Source organism: Mastomys coucha, unplaced genomic scaffold, assembly GCF_008632895.1.
Source record: "Mastomys coucha isolate ucsf_1 unplaced genomic scaffold, UCSF_Mcou_1 pScaffold23, whole genome shotgun sequence".
NCBI classification, from domain to species: Eukaryota; Metazoa; Chordata; class Mammalia; order Rodentia; family Muridae; genus Mastomys; species Mastomys coucha.
This window is the reverse complement of record NW_022196906.1, coordinates 97,999,488-98,024,065: the sequence shown is the minus strand read 5'-3', so window position 1 is coordinate 98,024,065 and position 24,578 is coordinate 97,999,488. Positions and strand designations below refer to the sequence as shown.

The window sequence follows — 24,578 nt, the reverse complement described above, 5'->3', positions numbered from 1 at the left end:
GGATCCCAAATGCCTGAAGGCGTGAAGAGAAATCTTCCCTGTATCCTCAACCCCACTTTCCTGCCACTTTAAAACACCTTTATTGTCTACATGAGAGTTTAAGACCAGACACCACGTTTGGCAGGAGAATGAGCCTCATCATGTCAATACATGCCCACAACTGAGGCTTCCTCACACTCTGAGCTGAATCCTCAACCTTCCAGGGGCAGGGAGGATTCCTTCCCAAAGGCTATGCATCACCATCCAGCAATGGAAGAGATAAGGATGAGCCCGAAAGCAAAAGAGAAGGCTGGGCAGGAGCTGAGGTTTTGAGTTGTGCCTGCTCTGGGTCCTAATTGAAGTGGAGGAGGCTGATCTGAAACTCACAAATGACCTAGCATTATTTGCATGCCAAGCCCTGCCCCACCCTCCTTGCAATCCTACTAGGGAAGAATGTGGCCCCGCCCTCCTGTCAATCTCTTGATTAAATAGGCACTTCCCTCCCGAACAAGGCTCCTGAAGTGCAGCACCTCCTACCGCTGCCAGAAGCCGCTCTCTTCCCCCACCATGAGAGCTGTCCCTCTGCACCTGAGCCGGACAGCAAGCCCCAGCCTTGGCTTCTTGCTCTTGCTTTCTCTCTGCCTGGACCCAGGCCAAGCCAAGGAGTTGAAGTTTGTGACATTGGTAAGTACACCTTTTCTCATTGTTTTTCCTGTTACAGGAGAGTCAGAGAAACCAAATGTCACCTTTCACGTTTCCTCTCTGCTGGCTGCCTGAGAGCAGGCACTGTTCAGACTCAGAAAGTGAAGAGTCACACAAGTTTGTCTTAAGTAAGACAACAGTCTCATGTGCTGTCAATGGTAATGTTCCTTTTTCAGCTGCCCTCTGGTCCGGTGCCTCCTGGCTGACAGGTCACTTCAGGAGAACATGCAGCATAGGTAGAGCGTGTTCCGATGCTGAGAGCTAGCCTGGCCTCTTTCTGTTCAGTGGTCATTAGTTTGCAAATCAAAGAACAGTCAATTTCTGAAGTTAAGTCTTTCGTGCTTATCTTGACTCTGGAGCCTACGTTTGTAGTTATATGCTTGGTAGCACAAAAGAGAACACAGAATTTCAGAGTGACTTATGAGATAAAAGATTTAGTTGATCATGAAAACCATATTTTTCCCTATATATGGTAACTGTGACAAACCATGAAAAGAAGGAGAGGGTTGTGTCTTGCCTGTTGTCAAGGAAAAATATATACACAGTTGTGTGTTAAAAACATATGGGAAGGGGCTGGAGAGATGGCTCAGTGGTTAAGAGCACTGACTGCTCTTCCAGAGGTCCACAGACATGTGTAATGGGACCCGATGCCCTTTTCTGGTGTGTCTGAAGACAGCTACAGTGTACTCATAAAATACATAAAATAAATAAATAATACATAAAATAAAATAAAATACATAAAATAAATAAATAATTCTTTTTAAAAAAGCAAATAGGAAGAGCATTTTCAAATGCAAAAGCATTCACTTCCTCTCTCTCTGCAAAAGAATTCCCAGAAACTATTTTCATGGTTTAGAGAAAGGATGCCTCTTAGTTCACACTTTAACATGATGCCAACGGGAGGTATTCAGGAGACTCTTTTCTTTCTACAGAAAATCTTTAATTTTACATAAATTATGATTCTTAGTCCAGTAAATCGTTACCGGTCATGAGTCAGAAATGAAACGGGAGAAAGCCAAAGAACCATCACCACTTGCCAGCTGTGTGGTTATTGTGTTCATAAAGCAACAATACACCCCGTACCTTCTTCAGGAACACCCAAGCAAGTTGTTCTTTCCTTCCACGCATGGCATCCTTGCCAACAAGCTCCTTAGAAGAGGCCAGGGACCGTGGCATTGGTGCTATGTTCTGTTGGTCCTGCCGTACTGTCGTTGGAAATGACTGGCTACACGGCCACCTTCTCTGAGACACTAGAGTGGCCCTTTGAGTTCCAGCCACAGCCCAGGTAACTTGCCTTGGCTGTTGAAGGTTCTGGCTCTTCTTTCCCTCCTTTCTGCCTCTCTACTCTCAGTTAAAATATGGTCAGTGACTAGCAGTTAAATTCTTCATCAGGAAAAACCAAGCTACAAAGGTAGCTGTCTTACAACTCAAAAGTTAACCAATACTGCATAAAGCTAACATTAACTATGTTTTCTACTGTGGCTTCTACGAATTTTAAATGATGGGCAATTTAATACATTTTCCTTAGCCTCTAACAAAACAACTTCTCTCTAATGATATCAGCCAGAAGGTCTCATTTTCTTCTTTTGATTGATTATAGAGACTATTGTATATTTGTTTTGGTTTGGTTTTTTTGGTTTTTCGAGACAGGGTTTCTCTGAGTAGCCCTGGCTGTCCTGGAACTCACTCTGTAGACCAGGCTGGCCTCGAACTCAGAAATCTGCCTGTCTCTGCCTCCCAAGTGCTGGGATTAAAGGTATGCGGCACCACCACCCGGCTGAGACTATTGTATATAAATAGTTTACCTTGAACATTCAGAGGAATCCTCAGAAGATCAGTGAGAGAACAAATTTAAAAATGTCTAGTTTGGCATGGTGGCTCATGCCTTTAATCCCAGGCCAGCCTGGTCTACATAGTGAGTTCCAGGTAATATATATATATATATATATACCCAAAAATCTAATAACCCCACTACTCAGGAGGTGGAGGCAGCAGGATCAGAATTTCCTCATAGCTAGCACCAGACCAGACAACCTGGTCTACATGAGATGCTGCCTCAAAAGAAAAATGGAAACAAAAACACACAAACAAACAAAAAAACCCACCAGACTTGTTCCTACTTTTAAGATGGAGGCATAAGTAAAAGTGGTTAGGCAATTTGATGATGTTCACACAGGTAGGAAAACATTCTTGAACTTACACTACCCCGTCCATGTTTTTTGTTGAGTGCATATACCCTAGAACCTGGAGCTAGCCTGATAAGATTGCACAATTTGTAGCATTACCCTGACTCAGACACTGTAAATCATTTCCTTGTTTTCCTCCCTAATCCAAGAAAAATAAATCTCTTAATTCTGAAAAGCTATTTTTGGCAGAAAGGAAGGAAGGCTGCCCCTGATTCTTAGTCTGGTCTGTGAACAGTCAATCACCCATGATTATTTTCATGGCTATTTTATTTTGGTTGTTTGTTTGTTTTCTATAGTGCTGGGGGCTGACCCCAAGGTCTCATGTATGAATCCAAAGCCTCGTACTTTCCAGGGAAGCAGCCAAAAAGCATACACCCTCATCCCAGTACTACACTGGACACACACATACCATAGAGCATGCGTAGAAGTCAGAAGACAACGCCTGGGAGTTGATCTCTCCTTCCAACACTGAGTCCCAGGGTGACGTTAAGTCATCAGGTTTGCACGGCGAGCAAACTTTTACCTATTGAGCCATTCACCATCCACCAACCCTACTGATCTTTTGTGGCTTGTTTCGTTTGACTGACTGACTGGTTGATTGATTGATTTTTGGTTTTGTTTGTTTATTTGTTGTTTGTTTTCTTGGTTTGGTTTTTGGTTTTTTGGTTTCTTGAGACAGGATTTCTTTGTGTAGTCCTGGCTGTCCTGGAACTCACTCTGTAGACCAGGATAGCCTTGAACTCAGAGCTCCACTTGCCTCTGCCTCCAAAGTGCTGAGATTTAAGGCATGCGCCACCACCACCCTGCTATATGACACATGATCTTTTAAAACAAAAATCAGACCAAAAAAAAAAGCATTTCCCATAATTCTCATTAATAGTCGGATGAAGGGAAAAAAAGAACTCTATTATGGGTTTAAATGTGTTCAAAGGGTGTCCTTAAAGTGTTCAGTGAAGTGCATCTTTGACAGCTACTGTAGATTTGAGGGAAGGAATCCACTTGATTCCTTCATCCTAGGATAACGACGGCATCCACCTCCCCAGACTGTCTGTAGGGATATGGTATTTTTAACTTTGTAGAATGAAGATAATAAGGCTGTGAGTCTCAGTGTGTACATCAGCCAGCTTTGGTAATTATCACTCAGGGTCGCTTGCTTCCACCACCCCATCCCACTCCACCCCTCCCCGTGGACCTACCTGGTTCCTGCACATGCTCACTTGCCTTACTTTTTACGGTTGATTTCATGTATCTTATTATCCCATCAGAAAGAGAGAATGTTGTCGTAAAGCATCTCTCCCTTCAGCCAGAGAAAAACAAACCAGGTGACCTCAGACAGACAAAAATTCCGTGTTGTTCCTCTGGGCCTTTGTAAAGAAAGGAATAATGACTCACAATACAGAGCTTCCTTTTATTCTTCATGGATGACCTTATTTCTGCAGAGTTTTACCTGAGTCATAGTATATTCTTGGCTCAAAGAGCCTCGAAGCTCTGTGCACACTGTCTCTTCCGAGGGCTGAGTAGCCTCCTGATGAAGGTTGGACCTGGGCGTGACGCTAGCCATCGCATATCTCTAGGGCCAAACCATCTTCTTCACTCACTCTCCTTAAGGGTTAGCAGCCATCTCCATAATTTAGTTTTCTAATGCATCCTGCTAGAATAGATATCGAAAGTGATACCTAGAAAAGCACAGAATTTTTATTAATTCAGTTCCACTATTGTTGGCCAGGTCTAGGAGCAGGCCAGGCCATTTAAGGAAAACAGTTGAGTTTCAAGTTCCCCAAACTTAAAGTTGGGGATCACAACCAGAATGGGAAAGCAGAGGTAATGTTTTTAACTTAAACAGAATCCAGTGGGTTGGCTGTGAATACTACAGGAAATGGTGAATAGCTAGTGGCCCCATGATTTCTAATTTGGGTCACTGGAGAGATGAGGATGCTGTGGGGGTAGAGTGTGTAGAGCGTGTCAGAAAGTAATTGGTATGGATCTGAGCAGCACCCTACATATCACCGTAGCAAGGAGTGCAGACCCAAGAGTCAGACCATTGGTTAAGCAGTGCCAGCTCAACCTGGTGCTAGCTGTGTGCCTCTGGTGAGCCACTTAACCAGTCTGTGATTCATCACTGGAAATGGGGTCAATAACGCCTCATGGAGCTGCTGTGATGCTCAAGGAAACAGGTGAGAAGTCCTTAAGCCCCTCTGGGGAATGTACATATTGTTGTGACAAGCGCCAATCTCCACACTCTAATCATTCACGTGACCAGCTCACTGCAGTGCCAGGCTCTTTTTTTTTTTTTCCTAGCTGTTAATTTTATTCTCAAAAAGATCAAGTGAGTATTTACATATCTTTTACATTCAGTCTTTTTCCCCTCCTGGCTTCAGGCTTTAGCCCAATAAAGACAAGAGAAGCAAATATCATACAGTGATTCAGAATCACAAAATCTGTTGCTATTTTATTCAGACTGACCCATTAGGTCCCTTCATGGCTTTCAGTTAGAAGATGCCTTTGATTTGCCTTCATCTCCACTGTTTGTGTTGAGCTTATACCTTCGGCCGCAGGCATGGCCTTTCCAAGACCGGTTCCCCCTTTTCTTTTTAACTTTAATTGAAATAGAATTTCAAGTACAAGTAAGTAAGCATCTACCAGATTCCAGGCACTTTACTTTTTGTTGTTGTTGTTGTTGTTGGGGTTTTTTTGTTTGTTTGTTTTTCAAGACAGGGTTTCTCTGTGTAGCCCTGGCTGTCCTGGACCTCACTCTGTAGACCAGGCTGGCCTCGAACTCAGAAATCCGCCTGCCTCTGCCTCCCAAGTACTGGGATTAAAGGCATGCGCCACCACCACCCGGCGGCACTTTACTTTTTATACCGAATTTTCCCAATTACCCAAAAGGCATATAATATGATTTTATAATATAATATGATTTTAGTGTTTCAGGAGAGTCAGGAGTTTTTGTTGTTGTTTCTTTGTATTGTTTTTATTTCTTTAAGACCTCGACCTCGTCTTTCACAGCCTAAGATTCAACAAATATTGTTCTTGAAGCTCGTCTAGAACTTGTGTTGTGGCTTGTGAAGAGAACCACTTCATAAAATGCCCCACTGGAAAAGAAAAAGCAGGTTCTTTCGCTCACCACCACCTTCCGTCCTTTCTCCCTCGTGTGTGGCTCCTTAGTCCTGAGTGTCCAGGAACAGCAGGTGTCTCTGTCGACCGGCAGGCTCTGCAGAAATGTGCGCTGGAAGCTGACGGCCCTGAGAGTTGCTTTTGGCCAGGCAGGAGGTTAGCCATCTAAGCTTGTGAGCTCAAGAAATTGTCTCTACCTGTTCGTCCACACACTTTGCAGATTTGCAGGGCACTGAATTCATTAGAGAGACTCTATTTGGCTCAAAACATTTTAGCTTGCTTCTCCAGACATGTCAAGATTGCAAAGTGGCTCAAGTGCAGAGGCTGAAGCAATATGGCTCTTAGGTAAATGCAAGTCAGAGGAGATAATTATGTATTAATAGAAATGTTTCTTGAAAGAGAAGGCTGTTTTCCCCAAGCTCAGTGGACAATGCCCTGGATGCTGCAAACCACTTTCAGCAAGAAAGGAAGCATATGGGACAGCTTTATGTGTGTGACTAATGTGAGTAATGAAATAATAAATTCTGAGTGCTGGATACATCCTGTGTGCTCAGTTCTCATACACACTACACATGTAAATTCTTCTGTTGCTCTTGCCTGGTAGAAAATGATTTTGTTGTTAGCTGGAAAGAGAAATTGAGACATACCGACCTTTGAGTTTAGTTGTTTTCTCAGGGTCGCTTGGGCAGTGGTTGAAACTTGCCCTGGGTAACCAGAATGAGTGTTAGACGTTGCTGTCTACAGCTCGCACGCCGCGTAACACACAGTTTACACCACTTCCCTTTCCTGTTGGCTTTTTGTTCTTCCTGGGCCCTGGATGAAAAGCTTGCTAGGCCTCTTACATATTCCTCGTGGCCAATGCAGGCTGTAGCTGCATACTGACTCTTTCCACAGCTGACTGTCCATCTTACCTCTTACAGCACGTCTGTGGGAATCCTAGTTTCTGCCCAAAACTATTTTACGTTCCAATTATCTGCCAATGGATTTACTTCTTAGTTCCTTAAAGGAAGAAAATGGGACCAAGGAGGTGGCTCCATATTAAAATGCTTGTTTGTGGGTGTGAGCACTGGAATTTGGATCCAAGGTCATCCCAAAGTTTTTCTGCCTTGAGTTCTAAACCTGAAAGGGCAACGTGGTGGTTTGTTAGACTCCAGCATATTCCAAGGGAAAACTCACTATTCCGAAATCAAAGGCAGAGATTGGGCTGATAGAAGGGGGAGTGGAGGGCAGGGGAGGAAAGGAGAAAACAGGATTATGCGGCGACATTGCTTATTGATACATGACAGAGGACAATCAAAAGCTCTCATGAAACCAGAGGGCTGGGGTTGTTATTACCAGCCTTGAGGAAGGGGACCCAGCCCAGGGTGTTGCTGTAATCTAGACAGTGGCCATTTCCCTAGGGATTTGACTTCCAAGGACTTCCTAGGAAGATGCAATATTAATCTCTAGTATTAACTTGACTAGCTCCAGCATCATCTAGGGACACTCTGGGAATGTTCGAGAATGTTTCCTGAGAAATTTAACTGAGGGGAGAAGACAGGCTCTGAATGCCAGCAGCTCCATCCTACCCATGGCCCACTGCCCCAGACTGGATAAAATGGAGGGTTTAAAAGAAAAAAGTCAAAAGAAAAGTCTGACGGAGCACCAGCATTCCCCCACCCCACCTTTACTTCTTGACTACATATGCAATGTGGCCGTCAGCTTCACCTTCCCACTTCCATGCCCTCCTCACCATGACATCATAATCAAACCAAGGACCAATGTAAAACCTCCCTTCTTTACTGAAGTGTTCCTGTCAAGGATTTTGTCACAGCAAGCAGAAAACTAACTAGTATAGAAGAGGAGCCAGGTCATTCTCTTTTTAAATTTCTAATGAATACAACCAGAAAATATTAAAAATAGAAACAAAACAGTAAGAGAAGGTAGAGACTGAGCAGGGGTTACTTACTATGAAAGGGTCCTCGAATTTCCCTGGACAAGCCTGGATGTAGAGAATGGGAGTGTGTGACAGGAGAAACAGACACTGGGCATTCAAAGTGGATAGAAAGGCAGAGCCACTGGGGCGGGGCAGGCAGGAGGAGGGATCCTATGGCTAAGCACATTTAGCAAGAATGTGGGCTGAGGACATGGGGGTGATAGAGAGACCTGATCAGCTAAGGTTTTGGGGGGAAGGGCTCTTAGAGGGACTTTGGACTTTATTTAATTTTATTTTTTTGCGAAGAGCACTGGAACAGGATATAATTCCTAAGAGTGATGAAGTTGTAAGTTAAGCCCTAACTATGTACAGACTGACCATTGAAGCTGGCAGGGTCTACAGGGACTCTTTATCAAAATCTCAAGAAGGGCATTAGCAAGCCTGGGAGAGGAATGAGAGGAAGCTATAGAGAGTGTGGCCATGATATGTGCTGTATACACATGACTGTCAAAATTCTTAAAATCCTCTGAAAAGTTAGACAGAATGGGTATTGGGTATTTTCCTCTAATCCCAGCACCTATGAGGCTAGGGCAGGAGGATAAAGAATTCAAGTCCACTAGGCAATGTGGGAAATAAAGTGAGACCCTAACTAAAGGAAAATTCTTGTAATTCATAAGAGAGTAACTGAATTGGGGGGGGGGGTGGCAGTATAGGACCAGTCATCCTAAGAATCAGGAGATCTGAATAGCTCATCAAATCTCTCTGAGCCTGTTTGCTGACTTGGTCTATGCAGAAATAATGCCAAGCTGCCCTGCAGGGAGTTACAAGAATTACAAGAGATAATAGGAAGTCTAGATATGGTGGCTCATACTGCAATCCCAGTGTTTGGGAAGGCTGAAGCAGGAGGATAATTGCAAGTTCAAACCAGCCTGGGTTACCTAGTTAGATCTGGGTATAGAGAGGAAGACTGTCAAAAACAGGCAAAAGGAATACCGAAAAGGGCTCTTTAAAACATGGAGGGATGTGGATTTGAGGGTTTCTCATGATCTCAGGGCTCTTCCTATTGCTGTCCTCACTAGTTTTGTGGACACTTCTGACCTTTAATAACGTGTTTTTAGTTTTTCAAAGGTTTTGATAAAGTAGAATTACCTGCCTGAGGTTAGAAGCAGTGATGTAGTAGAGTTGAGGGACTGCCCCCTCTATAGACTTAAGACCAAGTGAATTGAGCTCTGAGCTCAAAGAATTCTGTCTGCACACACAGGAGTGGGCACATGGGTCCAAGCACACATAGGGACATGGCATACAAACACATGCCTGTAGACACACACACACACACACACACACACACACACACACACACACCAAAAAGGATACTGTTGAGAAAGACACATGGCCAATGCCTGGTTAGTTCTACTGCTTGCAGGCTTGAGAATCTGGACCCATGGCTAATTAAAATGAGCTGGGAAATGTATATAAAAGAATTGTGGCTAAGTTGCAGAACTGGTTGAGGGGATGAAACAGGAGACGCACCTAGCAGCTTCTCAAGCCAAAGCAAGTGTGGAAGACGTGAAGGAAGGATTGTTGTCGTTGGATGCGGTAGGAAGGGCTGTGCCCTGGCAGGCAGGGCTGTTCATTGTTTTGGTAGAATGCCCATCCTCAGACTTCTCTTTGCCTAGCTCAGCAGTGAGGTGGTTGGTCTTCTCAGTTGCTGTAACAAGGAAGTAGGACAGGTAGCACACGGCAGCTCCCGACACTGGAGAATTAGCTACCCCTGAAAACGTACGATGTCAAGACTGAAAAAACGGAGAGGCTACAAATCTGTAAACCCCATGTCACAATTTCAGTCCCTCAGACCTAAGAAGGTTCGTTGTACAGTAAGACGGGCCTCGTTGTAGAAATGGAGTCGCTAATGGCTAACCTTGGTGGTTCCCACTCATGACCTAGTCACTCCTACAGACTGGCACCGGCAGCTGTTCTTCCTGCCAGAAAAGGAGACCTTCCAAGTTGTGTTTCCCTACTGCCCCAAGGGCTTCTTAGCACCCTCTGCCCTGTTCCCCTCTACATTCTGTAGGCTATCCTATGAGCTTTTAATGTCCCACTGGTTTGGAGTAGCAAAGACTCACTTTTTACTGAGAAGCCAGAGACATAGCATGGGATTCGGAAACCTTCCCTGCTGTCCTGGAGTTCCTTCATGAAGGTAACCAAAGTTGGAGATTGTTCCTTGCTCAGTGTCCCCCGAACGGTTCTGAGGCACAGACTCCTGGCTTATGTCCAAGGGTGACTCCCAGTAGGTGATCCTAGTGACAGGCAAAGGTGATCTCAGATCGGACGAAGGGTTACGCGGCCATCCTCTGTGTTATTAAATATTCTCTGCCTATCAGACTTCACCTTCACCTTCTTGGGAGCTTTTCTTTCTTTATGTTTTGATTATTAAATTGCATGGAGTGAGGCCTGGCACGCTGCTCTAAAGGCATTTTAGAATCAAAGAACCAAGGTTTCAGAAGTTCAAACATCTCTCTCCAAAAACAAGTGTGAGAGTAACAAAGTGCCTATACAGATCCAAAAGTGTATTGTTAAAGTGCTGAGTTCTGGATTTCCTAATCTCCTTATTCTGTAACTCATCTGCCCCAAACCTCCTAAACCTAATCGCTGAGCCAAAGTGTCCACAATCCAACGGGTCACTTCAAAACTATTATACATAAAAGTTAAAGAGCATTGTTGCTATTGCCATAATTAAGAGAAAACTTTTTTTTTAAAAAAAGAGATTTATTTATTTATTTTATGTGAGTACACTGTCACTCTCTTCAGACACACCAGAAGAGGGCATCAGATCTCATTACAGATAGTTGTGAGCCACCATGTGGTTGCTGGGAATTGAACTCAGGACCTCCAGAAGAGCAGTCAGTGCTCTTAACCACTGAACCATCTCTTTAACTCCAGAGAAAAATATTTCTATTTAGTCTGTCTGCACCAAGTAATCTTGTGTGCTCATGCACCATTCTATTGTCTTGGATACATGATTCTATCTCCAAATATATATGTAGATGTACACATATACATATATGTATATTGCTTCCCAATGGCCGATCAGCTTGATGCTATAACTTATTACCTCAAGCTCAATGTTAGTGGTTCTTCACTTGAGTTATATTTGAACAGAATTTTAGAAGACTGGTACCCTTGGTCATAAGCCCAACTAACAAAACCAAGATCACTGGAGAGGAAACACTTTATCATTAGAAAGTTCCTAAAGCTCCCCCGGTGATTCCAGTGGACAGACAAGGTGGTAGCTGTGGTTTAAGAAACTCTATTAGGACGAGTAGAAGCCAAACACACGAGTGACATTTGTAATGTTGTTGCTGCACATCTTTTCTTAGGTGTTTCGGCATGGAGACCGAAGTCCCATCGAGACCTTTCCTAAGGACCCCATTACAGAATCTTCGTGGCCACAAGGATTTGGCCAACTCACCCAGGTTAGTTTGATCTATTTTGTTGTTACTTCGTATTTTTTGAAGCTGGATTCACACCACACAGGTTGACCTTGAACTCCCTATTTAGCCAAGAGTGATGAAACCCCTCATCCTCCTTCCTCCACCTCCCCAAGTTCAGGGATTTCAGGTGTAAGCCAAAGCTCGGCTTAAATTTTTGAGTGAAGGGAAAATATGTACAGAATTTTTCACTTTGGCATATTTATCCTGTGAGAGATTTCCATGGAGATTGTCTAGAGATGTGTTTAAAATAGTGACAATATTTTATTTAATTGGCATAGGGCGTGGTCTGGACATTAGGATGTTTGGAATATCCTTACCTGATTGTCTCATTTTACTGCTCAGCCAAAGCCAAGAGTCATGGCTCTAGCCAACCGTCAGGTTTTGTAGAGATCAAAACTCAGAGAAGCCACGGGAAGCCAGTATCTACTGCTTTGGAGGTCAGAGCCCTTCCCACCATAGCCTATCCATCTTTCTCTCTAATGAGAGAACATCACAAAGATCCACATAGTATTTTCTTAGTACAAGGCTCCTGTTTCCTTGCTATGCTTTTCCAGTGAGACCAAAAGATTTTTTTGAAGATCATGAGGTTTGGATTCAACCTTAGAAATCTCTTAAGCAGTCATCAGATTCCAAGAGTGAGCTGTAAGTTAGAAGATAATGGGACCCAAAGCCCCTGCTTCTTCAGCTACTGGGGTCATGGTCTTTTGTTCCTGCCCAACAGTTATTCTCGTCTTTGAGAAGTGGTGGGAGAGATGCTTCCCAGCGATAAGCAAATGAGCAAGTCCATCAAACAGTAGCTTTGGGGTGACCACAACCTCTCTGACTTGTGACTCTCTGGTGACGCCCTGGATTAAAGACAAACATACATGCAGTGCTTCTTATTTGGGGTCCCTGTTAAAAATGGATTCCAGGCCACATTCAAGATACAGGGAGCTAGAACCTTAGGGGGAAGTGTTGAGGAATCCAAGCTCAAAGGGTGCTCTGGATACTTTTATTGCATGCCGATGCTCAAGAACCGCCGAGCTAAGGTTGATCTCAGTGATCCACCAGACTCTCTGAGGGAGATGGGTAAAGACAAATTCCTGGGGCTGGAGGGCCCCAGGGTACTTGCTGTTCTGGGAGATGATTCAGATCAGGCACATGTGTGTTGCACAGATACACATGCAGGCAAAGCACTCATACACATAAAGTAATAAAAATAAAGATTTTTTTTCTGGTTTTTTGAGACAGGGTTTCTCTGTATAACTCTGGCTGTCCTGGAACTCACTCTGTAGACCAGGCTGGCCTCGAATTCACAAATCCACTGCCTCTGCCTCCCAAGTACTGGGATTAAAGGCGTGTGCCACCACTGCCCAGCAGAAATAAATATTTTTTAAAAAAGATTTCTGAGCCCCACTCCCAAAGTTTCTAGCTCAATATATCAAGAGTAGAACCCAAGAACTTGATTCTAACATGCTCCCAAGTGATACCAATCCAACAGATCCAGAAACCACACTTAGAGTAACAAGCTCTAACTTTTTTATGAGCCAGCCACTGATAGTGATTATAATAAATCAGTCTATTTGCTATAAGGTTTGAAGGGGACCTTAAGATTCAGCCAGCTTAACTTCAACATATGGCTGGATTTCATTCACAAAAATCCCTACAAAGTGGTCATCCAATCACTTTGAATGTTCTGCCTACGTAGTTCCCTCTATCACACCCGAGATAAAGAATTTACCTAGGGGGCTGGAGAGATGGCTCAGCAGTTAAGAGCACTGACTGCTCTTCCAGAGGTCCTGAGTTCAATTCCCTGCAACCACGTGGTGGCTCACAACCATCTGTAATAGGATCTGATGCCCTCTTTTGGTGTCTCTGAAGAGAGCAATGGTATACTCACATAGATAAAATAAGTAAATCTTTAAAAAGAAAAAAAAAAGAAAGAATTTACCTAGATAAATCACCAACTGAGCATGTGGTATACACAAGCCTCTACACTGTGTGCTCACAAAGATGAATGAGTATTCTCAGGGAGTCCTGACCACAGCAACTGTTCTCCCTTGCCTTAGTTTAAATTTGCTTTTATTTTCTTTCCCCATAGAGGGGCATGGAGCAGCATTACGAACTTGGAGGTTACATAAGGAGAAGATATGGAAGGTTCTTGAACGACTCCTATAAACATGATCAGGCAAGTTGGGGAACCAGAACTTTAAACCTTAATAATTCTTCATGCCTATGAAGAATTTACACCTTTGCCTATTTTTTAGAGGATTTGTACAAGTTGGAGGTCTTGTTCATAATTGTACTTCTTTTCGTGGGATTATTTTCCCTAAAAATTTGTGACTCTTAGTTCTAGTTCGTATGGGTACCTGTGTAAATACTTTGGGTTAGTGTCCCGGGTCAACTGTTGGCCTACAGATTGCTTTGTCCCCTTGAGTTTTCCTAGTACTATCCATCCTGTGACAGGTAGGGTGATGATGCTCCTGCAGTGCTTGCTGATATCTTATGCCCCTTTCCAGCTCTTTCCCTGACACCCTATCAACCCCACAGTAAGAAAGCATTGAGTTTTCTCTAATCTTCCATCTGTGTTGATTTCTCCCACTCTAGATTTATGTCCGGAGCACAGACGTCGACAGGACTTTGATGAGTGCTATGACAAACCTTGCAGCCCTGTTTCCCCCAGAGGGGATCAGCATCTGGAACCCCAGACTGCTCTGGCAGCCCATCCCCGTGCACACTGTGCCTCTCCTTGAGGATCGGGTCAGTTTCCTGGGTAATCCAGGAGGAGACAATCAGGCTACTGGGGACTTACAGATTAAGCAGACTGGATACAAAGGACATGAAAGGGCCCAGACACGCAAGGCTAAGAGCTGAGTTTTTCATTAGGTTTATTTTGCCGTATCACCACTCCAACTTTTGGTAATTTCCCTCTCTCCATCTACACACACACACACACACACACACACACACACACACACACACACACACCAGTGTTCTGCCTTCAATCCTCAAGATTTTAGAGCCCAACATAGGTTTCCTATCTCCCCCAAATACCCAAAGATCTCCTTGCCCATCAAACACACTCCTCTCTCATGAAAAGTTTACATTCTGGAGCAAAGGAAATACTCAGAGAGGTTAACAAAACCAAACCCAACTTTGTCTAGTAGCCATTGCTAGTAAACAACAACCAATGGTGGGCCTCTCCCATTCAAAAGCATCGTCTGCCTGTGAAACTGTTGTTCTCAGGCCTAGCTGCCTTCAAGACCCACCTGGAGAGTTTTCAGAATGCCCAATGACAGGGGAACGCCTCACAAGTCAGTCTCTGAGGGTGGGGTCCTTGCCTAAGTACCAGTACCTTTTAAATTATTTTATTATATGTATATGAGTGTTTCACCTCATGTGTATAAACCATGTGTGTGTGACTGGTACCCTTGGAAGCCAAAAGAAGGAGTTGGATCTCCTGGAACTGGAATTACAGATGGTTGTGAACTGCCATGTGGATGCTGGAGATAGAACCTTGGTCCTCTAGAAGAGCCACAAGCCCTCTTTTCTGCTGAGCCATCTTCTCAGGCCCAACATCAGTATTTTAAAAATCTCCCTCAATGATTTTATGGGCAGCCAAGTTTTAGATACAGCATTCTCTGCCAAGTTGCTTAGAAGGAACTATTTGAGAGAAACTCAATTTTACTCACACAGGATGAAGTTTGACCAAGAGATCTAACCTTTTCAAAGGAACTGGTATTTGGAAAAATAAATAAATAATAAATAAATAAATCTAACCTTCCATTGTAGAATGGAAGGGAATACAAATAACCAGTTGGAACAAAGAATCATTCCTTAATTATAGGCTTGACCATTTCATGTTTTTATAACTGAACAGTATAGACTGTATAACAAATTATTTAAATATAGAGGTTCATTCGAGTCACACTTTTGGAAACTTGAGGTTCAGAGCATGACACCACTATCTACCCAGAATCAGGTGAAGGCCTCTTTCTGGGTCAGATGGTGAGGCAAGGCAAAAACATTTACTTCTATAATAAATCCCCTCCTACCCATAAACATCCATTAACTCATTCCCAAGGGCAGAACCCTTGTGCCCCAGTCACTTCTCACAGCTCAGCCTCTCAGCATAGCCTCACAGAAGACCAAGGTTCCAACACATGACTTCTCTAGAAAACACCCAAGTCGCAAGAGCACCTCAGATTCTGTTTATTAGCATTGACCGGAAGCTTTTCCCAGGGACTTCTGGGACACACTAGTCTCCTCTCTGCCATCAATACTCTTAGAGATTTGACTTCATGGCTGTATGAATTCAACAATTGCTCTGTAGAATTTTCCAAAATGCATTGTAGAAGCAGCTCCCCCTGTAAACCCTCCCTCAAAGTTAATGTTCTGTAACCACTTTCCTGATATTTAAAAAAAAAAAAACTAGAATAATGTATTTATAGCCATATCTTCACAGAATCAGCAGGAGAACATTATATTACCAGTGTTCTAAAAATGTTGTGAATAATACTTACCAAAAAAAAAAAATCATGTTTACCACAGGCTTTTCTACAGAAATAAAGCCTGAAATGCAATTATCAAATCATAGCCGATGTGAAGCAAAGAGCTAGTCAACCTGTAATCCAGACAGTTGGCAATCAAATTACACAATAAAGATGCTGGGGCTATTGGAAGGTGAGAAAAGAAACAGAGAGTGAGGGAGATGGAGAGGAAAACAGAAAATAAGATATCTATCCCCAGGTTGCAGTTACTTTTTCATTTAGGGAAGGCAGATTCTCTGATCAATGAAAAAAATTTAACAAAATTGATGAAAAGGCTACATTATTCTCCCAGCTGTGCTAAATGCTGCATATCCGATCAAGGTCCGTGCCTAGATCAATCTGATGAAAGAAATGAGGCATGTATCAACTACATGACACACTACAGGATAGTGGGTGATGATTTCCACACAAGCTGCACATACTGAAGGAGTTCAGAAAAGGGCCACAGGGCAGGGATTCAGGTCCTCACCAAAGGTGAGACTGATTACACCTGGGAGGTAGGAAAGGATGTGACAACATGCATTCCTCAGAACTGCCTGGGCGTGGTGTGTGACATCCTTCAGTGCTTAGAAGAAAAAGATGTGGGAGCCTCGGAGGAGAATTGTTGATGTCATTCAGGGATGATGAAATGAACGTCTGAGATTACAGGATCATAAAAAGGAAGGAAACAAAAATAAAACCAGGTGACACGCAGAGTCAGAGAGGACAGACAGGATGCAACTTAAAAGCTTTCAGAGAGCTGGGCAGTGGTGGCACATGCCTTTAATCCCAGCACTTGGGAGGCAGAGGCAGAGGCAGTCAGATTTCTGAGGCCAACCTGTCTACAGAGTGAGTTCCAGGACAGCCAGGGCTATACAGAGAACCCTATCTGGAAAAACCAAAAAAAAAAAAAAAAAAAAAAAAAAAAAAAAAAAGCTTTCGGAGCATCGACTAACACAACTGCACCCTTGTTCTGTAGACAATGCAGCAGAGAGTGTGACAAAGGGGAGTATAGCTCACTTACTTGAGATTACTATCTTATTGGAAATAGACAATAAGAAGAACGACAATAAAGGGCTTTCAGATTGTGATAAGTCCCTTGGAAGAAGGAAATAAACTGCTGTTGTGGCCGAGGCAGGATGGCTTAGAAACGTAAGGTGGGTGGGCTTCTGTGCCAAGCAAGAAGGCCTCAGCTTTTCTGGACAGGAAAGTGTGAGAAGTTAGGCTGTGGGGAAGCAGGCTAGAGAACTGGCTGTCATTTACCAGTCACCTCACAAGGACCCTAGAAGCCATGGCAAATTTGGATCTGACTGCAGGTAAAATGAAAAGTCTGTGGAAGTTAAGACCCACCCAAATGATTTGGTCTTTGGGGTTCCTTTAAGAAGGAGTGTGACTTCAGTGGAGATAAGGGACTGGTAAGTCAGTGGAATGGACCGAAGTCGACGGAACAGGAAGCACGGACAGTGACTGAAACCCAGAGCCTGTGTTCAGACCGGGGTTGGACGGTGGAGATGAAGGAAGGGAAGGGCCTGTTTTAGATCTAGTTTAGAAGTAAACCAATTCTCCTGACTGCCTACAAAGTCGTTTAAACTTTATCGCAGGCAGAATTAGAGAAACTAGCAAAGGAGGTTGACCTCGGCTCTATACACACTGGGTTTTCAGAACTTCAGTAATCGTAGAACGGCCTTCGGATGGCACGCTCCATAAAGGGCTTACAGAAACAGAGCCGATGAACCTTAGAGCCACAAAACAAGCTCACAACACGTCGGCAGCCTGTGGGTCACAGTTAAAGCCCAGAGCGATTGGGAAACATACACAAAATTTAAGACGGTCATTTGGTCCTCCTAATAGGTTTCTTAATTATATTTTCCACTCATTTAACACACACTCGTATTTCGACCGTGCAGATTTCCTAGAATGAACTCAATGAATGGTTGATTCCTTTAAGGTTCTATTCCAAGCCTCTAATTTATTTCGCCTCACTTCCGGAGAAGAGGGGGCACACACTGACGGGCACTTAGCACAAGATAACAGTCATCCACACGGAAAATGAGCAACTGTGGATATTTACCAGCAGCAAGCTCATGAAAGGAAAACAAATAAATCAGTTTCTGCATCAGGGTCCCCGCCCTGTTTTCCGGGGACCTGGAGACCATTTGCCTCATTGCGTCTAATTTTAGGATTTTCTGTTCAAAGGCCACTTGGATCTTTTAAGGTTGCTTAAAAGACCTAATGAGGCTTAAAAGGTTGGCACCAAGTCTTTGCCAGCTCTCGTCTGACTAATCAAGGTCTTATATTCTATTGTTTTTTTTTTTTTTCTTTTGTCTGCAGTTGCTGTACCTGCCTTTCAGGGACTGCCCTCGTTTTCAAGAACTCAGGAGTGAGACTTTAAAATCCGAGGAATTCCAGAAGAGGCTTCATCCATATAAGGTTCGTGTCATCTAGCGTATACTGGGGTGTGACCTGGGTTGGTTGGTTTTTTTGTTTTTGTTTTTGTTTTTTCCTGTGCAGTGGTCACCAGCCAGTCCAGAGGCCAGTCCCTGCCAGGCTTTGCCCATGTCCTGGACAAGTATCTGGTGCGTGAGAATGAGTGCTTGCTCTGAGGCAGCTGAGGGACCAAGGCCCTCCCCTTCCTAAGCACAAGTCTGTCATTCCCTTTTGTGAAGTACTTGCTTTTCAGGATGACCCAAAAGGTACACATGATAATTTGGATTTTTTTAAAAAAAAAGTAACCATTTGAGTCAGTGACACATCTCGACGGTCCAAGAATTAGAAAACATCAAAAGCACAGTAGAATATGGTGGTCTCTCGATGACTCCACACAGGTAACGAGTGACATTATTTTCTATGGAGTCTTCCAGTTTTCCTGTGCCCAGGAATGTGATGATGATGATCATCATCATCATTATTTAATCAAATGTCTGGAAAATATTTTATATTTGTGGGTAAAGTATTTCCTCAGGTTTTTGCAAATGTGCAGTATCTTAATTTATTGATTTACCATAATTGATTTTTATTTATTTCCTGGAAGTATGACTCACTTGTGACCAATTACCTTATATGCACTTTGTGGTCTGTCATTCTCTGTTAACTGGCTCATCTTTTCTCTCTAATTTGAGATCTTATATATTAAAATCTCCTTATGATGGAGGCCAGTTTTGAACTTAAATTTTATTTCTTGTTCTGATCAGCCAGACCGTGGTTTTATTAGAACTCAGTGAGCTGTCTTAGCATCTAAAATCACCTGTCATCCCTGTTGCTGGTTTTTTGGGTTGTTTTTATTTTTGTTTTTTTGCTTTTTTCTTTCTTTTTTTTTTTTTTTTTTTTTTTTTTTTTTTGAAACAGACTCTTTCTACATAGCATGACTGTCTTGAAATTCTTACATAGACCAGGCTGGCCTCAGACTCCTAGATCTGCCTGTCTCTGCTTCCAAAGTGCTAAGATTAGAGGCACGCACCTCCATACCCGGCTCCTCTCTTTTTCTAAATTTTCATGTATGTGCTTTTAGCTTCTTTTTAAACTGTAGAATCAGCCAGTATACTACAATAGCGTATGCTACAACCACAAATACTGCAGGGAAAAGGGAAGCTAAGGGATGCGAGGAGAAAGATGGACTGTGGAAGAGAGGCCTACTCTTCACTGAATACCCATGTTCCTCTAGTTTCAAATATACTAAACTTTTTAGTGGTTTTATTGAGATAACATTAAATTTATGTTAAATTAGAGAGAACCTATAACCATTAGATGTGGGACTTTTTAAAAAAAATATGGTACCTTTTTGTACTTATCTTAAAGATCATTTTAGTCTCTTACCATGTATTTTTGCATAATTTAAAAAATGTTTAAACTATATTTAAAAAGACTTTTTAGTTTTATGGTTACGATTGTTTTGCCTACATATATGAATGTGTACCACATGCATGCCTGCTGCCTGCAGAGGTCAGAGAGGCATCCGTTCCCTCAGAACTGGAGTTACTGATAATTGTAAGCCACCAGGTGGATGCTGGGAACTGAACATGGATCCTCTGCAAGAGCAACAAGTGTTCCTAATCGCTAAGCCATCTCTCCAGCCCGTCTTTCCAATATCTGAAAATAGCAATGGTTTATCTCTAGTTTTCAGGAATCTACCTTTCTGGTTGTTTCTCTCTCTTACCTGCTTGTAGTGGCCAGTAGTTACAGCACGATGTTTCACAACAGTGTTGTAGTGGGCATCATTTGTCATGTTCTTAATTTATATATTTTCTACCATTAAGTTCACTAACTTTTGAGTCAAAATACAGTAGTTTTTTGGGTTTTTTTTTTTTTTTTTTTGGTTTTTGTTTTGGTTTTTTTCTTTTTGGTTTTTCAAGACAGGGTTTCTCTGTATAGCCCTGGCTGTTCTGGAACTCACTCTGTAGACCAGGCTGGCCTCCAACTCAGAAATCTGCTGCCTCTGCCTCCCCAGTGCTGGGATTAAAGGCGTGCACCACCACTGCCCGGCTCTATCTTTATATTTCTCAAATCAAGCCTTTTTCCTTTAGTGTGAAATTGAAATATTTGCTGTTTTGTGCTTTGTGTTGGTATTTACAAATGACACTGAACTCATTTTATTTTCTGAGCAGTCTCCGTTAGCTTGGTATCAGGACTAACACATAAACACTTTGAAAGTTTTCTCTCTCTTTTTAATGGTCCCGAGCAGTTAAAAAGGCAGTAGAATAAATGGCCCTTGAAAAGCTTGACAGAGTTCCTCTGAAAAATCATGCACTCTTTTGTGTTTTGAGCCAGAAAGAATAAGAACCATCTTTCATATCCAGGGGAGTAGGTGTGTGTACATGTGCAGGTGTATGTGTTCTTCTATGCCTGAGTGTATGTGTGTGTGTGCGTGTGTGTGTTTCTGTGCACTCAAGTGGGCATGAGTGTGTGTGTGCACATGTGCATGTGCTGTTTCAGTGTGTGTGTGTCTTCTTCTATGCCCATGTGTGTACACTTATATATAGACCCCAGAGTCACATTCAAGTGCAAGTCCTCAGGACTATCCACTTTGTTTTATTGAGATAGGGTCTCTCACTGAGAACTGGAACTCACCCTTTGCCTGGGCAGGTTGGTTAGAAGTCCCCAGGAACCCTCAGCCTTCTCAATGCTGAGGTTACACGCTCATGCCACCAAGTGAGGCTTTTCACGAAGGTGCTAGAAACCAAGCTGTCTTTCCAGCCTCAGCAATGGGATATTCTTTAACAATTATTTAGCAATTATTTGATGGAAGTCTGTTGAGGTTAACATTGAAAAGGGATAGCCTCTTGGAAAATTTTCTTCCTAGAATTAGCCGCCAACCTCACAGTTCAACGTGAATCACGTGATGACAACATAGAACCTTCTAGCGAGTGAAATGCTTGCACTCCATTCAGAGCTCAATTTTATAATCAGAGACTTCCAGTGTTTTGCCCATCCTTTCTCTTGCTTAGGACATTCCTTTGCATGTGTTATATACTTCACCCACTTCTACGAAGAGTCCCAGGCAAAGTGCTTCCATCAGCCATTAGCACAAACCCAAACCCAGGAACACGTGGCCATAACCCAGCCTGTACCTGCGAGTTTAATGCACTATGAGAAATAAGCTCACAACAGATTCCTTAGCCACAATTATCTGGTTGTGTTGCAGAGCTTCATGGACACCTTGCCATCGCTGTCGGGATTCGACGACCAGGATCTTTTTGAAATCTGGAGTAAGGTTTACGACCCTTTATATTGTGAGGTAAAAGAACTTATCAAAAATTCATTTGCAATCTGGTTCTGTGATTTGATACACATATTGAATCTAGCAAATTCATTTCTTTCTCTTACTAGGAAATGTGCTGCTCAGATGGCCTTTGTATTGCAGCCTAGCTCAGGGTTTCTGCATATAAACTTGAAAATCTGTACTTCTCTTTCCCCGTTACTTATGTGTTTGTCCTTTAGGAAACAGCAAACAAGATTGCTTTTCTTCAAAACACTTCCAGTCATTTACTTTGCAGTCACACTGGAAGGCCAGGTTCCCGTTGTTGGATTTAATGGGGAAAAAAGCAGTGTTGTTATGTTGTTTTATATATATATATAAATTATAAATATATATATATGGGAGGAAATTTGTATATATTTGTATATATTTATATTGTGAGGTAAAAGTTAAAAATGCATTTGCAACCTGGTTCTGTGATTTGATACATATATTGAAACTGGTAAATTCATTTCTTTCTCTTACTAAATTTGTGTATATATATATATACATACACACACACACACACACACACACACACACACACATATATGAGGGAGGAAATTTGCCAGCTTCCTGGATATTAAAATAGTCCAGGCAACTGTAAGCCAGGCTGTCAGATGTGGCTTCCAAGGAAAGACCTCCCCCGTGTGGTGCAATTGAAATCCTCTTCCTAAATGGATAAGATGGTAAAGCGCTTGTTTTCCATCATGCGATGCTTTTCGTTCACCGGGCTCCACCTTCTGGCCAAACAGAGTAATTTTTATTCTTGTATCTTGAAACAAAGTTCTAACCACTGCACACCTCATGCCCTCTTCTGACATGGAGGTCACCATGAGTGTGGGGGGCAGGAGTTTCCTTCCTACATCTGTCTTGATAAGAGATGACACAGTTTGTCCATCTCTGTGACGCCAAGTGACCCAACCATGCATTCTCCCATCCTTTCTCTTTCTCTTTAGCATTCTTTAAGGCTCATTTTGTTCTGATGGCTGCTGCTATGGCTGCTGCTTCCTCTCTTCCTCCCCACTCCTCTTCCTCCTCCTTCTCTTCCTCCTCTTCCCCCTCCTCCCCACTCCTCTTCATCCTCCTTCTCCTCCTGTTCCTTTTCTTCTCCTTCTTCTTTACTATTGTTTTTTTATTTGTTTATTTGCTTGTCCTGGAGATTAAGACCAGGGCAAGGCCATGCTACCTGCAAGTCTTACTGCTGAGCGACACCCCAGCAACTTCATGTGGTTTGACCTGAGCTATTCTGTGATAAGGCCATGTTACCTGGGGTCATTGTCATATCCCCTGCATCTTCCTTCTGCATCTCTTTGCTTCACTCTGCTCTTCTCATAACCTCTTCTCTTCCTTGTTCTCTCCTCTCTCTTTCTCTCTCTCTCTCTCTCTCTCTCTCTCTTTCTTTCTCTCTCTCTCTTTCCCCTTCCTCTTCTTCCTCCTTCCCATTCTCCAGCTTTTGAAACCAAAGGAATCCTAACAACTCTTCCTAATAGGTAATAAACATCCGCACAAGGTCCGTATCTTTGCTGCTTGCAGCTCCATCATACGATTGGCAAACATTTACTAGTACTCATTGTGCACAGGGTACAGATGCTCCCCCAGCCAGTCAACTAGAAGCTTGTAGTACACTTGTAAAAATTCCAGAAACATATTATAACTGACCTCTTAAGAAAGTCCTTCCGATTTTTAGGATACGGCATCTGGCCCTATATGCTTTTTTGCCTTTGTCTAAGAGACAGACCACAGAGGAACGCAGCTTACTGCCTTTCTCCCTCTGACTCACACTTAGCCAGCTTTCTTATACAACCCACGACCTGCTAGGGCAGTGTTACCCACAGTGGGCTAGCCCCTCTTGCACCAATTCAATTAAGAAAATGCCCCATAGACCAACCTAAGGCCAACACAATCTGAAGGGGCAATTCCTTGGTTGAAGCTGCCTGGCCTGGCCTGATTACCCTACTTGTAGGATAAAAGGGGGGAATGGAAATCAACAAAGGAAGTCATAACTCACAACTGTGCATACACATTTCCCTCTGTTCCCTTTTCTGCAGAGTGTTCACAATTTCACTTTGCCCTCCTGGGCCACCAATGACGCCATGATTAAGTTGAAAGAGTTATCAGAATTATCCCTGCTATCTCTTTATGGAATTCACAAGCAGAAAGAGAAATCTCGACTCCAGGGGGGTGAGTATTTTTGTTTTTCAAACAAGAAAAGAATGTTGGGTTTGGGGTTGGACACTCTGGGTCTGAGCTCTAGTCCCGTCACCCACCTAGTGGTTGGCTTTACACAGGTTACTTTATCATCTTGCAGTTTCCATTCTGCAAAGTGGATATGCTAAGTACAGTATGCAGGAGACACTGAGGACTAAAGGGAATGTATGTTTAAGAGACTTAGAACAAGCAGCGCCTGGTACCTAACACACTGCGCTGACATTACCCACTCTGGGTGTAATGTTTACTTCTGGAAATGAAAGTTTGGAGCTAAAGACAGATGTTCTTTTCCATTTCCTCCAGACGAAATCATTAAGGACTATGTCTAGGGTCCAGGAGAGTAGATTGTGTCTGGTAGCTGATAGGATGACGTACAAGTGTGAAGTTTGGCAAAAGCTGGGTGTGTTTCCTGAACAGTTGACAAGTCCTGCAATTGACAAGTTGGTATGACTTCTTCCATTGGCATTGAAAGATATAGAGACATTGATCAGTGACCCCACTTCATGGTTGTAGTCTTTGACACCTTCTCATCATGAGGGCAAAGCCAGTAAGGAGGATGCTGGGCCCTTAAAATCAGGATAGGGGAGCCGGGCAGTGATGGCGCACATCTTTAATCCCAGCACTTGGGAGGCAAAGGCAGGCTGATTTCTGAGTTCAAGGCCAGCCTGGTCTACAAAGTGAGTTCCAGGACAGCCATGGCTATACAGAGAAACCCTGTCTCAAACTCCCACCCCTCCCCCC

The 24,578-nt window shown here is 43.0% G+C and overlaps 1 protein-coding gene across 1 annotated transcript in view; it reads left to right on the top strand.

Annotated features, from left to right (window-relative positions):
• Positions 1–462: 462 nt before the first annotated feature.
• The window catches only part of Acp3 (acid phosphatase 3), a 43,078-nt gene continuing 18,962 nt past the window's right edge, over positions 463–24,578 (top strand). The window contains exons 1-7 of the mRNA XM_031344362.1: positions 463–663; positions 11,274–11,369; positions 13,468–13,554; positions 13,974–14,126; positions 18,227–18,325; positions 21,534–21,626; positions 23,678–23,810. Coding sequence (XP_031200222.1) covers positions 547–663; positions 11,274–11,369; positions 13,468–13,554; positions 13,974–14,126; positions 18,227–18,325; positions 21,534–21,626; positions 23,678–23,810 — 778 coding nt within the window. The 5' untranslated portion in view covers positions 463–546. The remainder of the gene's footprint in view (positions 664–11,273; positions 11,370–13,467; positions 13,555–13,973; positions 14,127–18,226; positions 18,326–21,533; positions 21,627–23,677; positions 23,811–24,578) is intronic.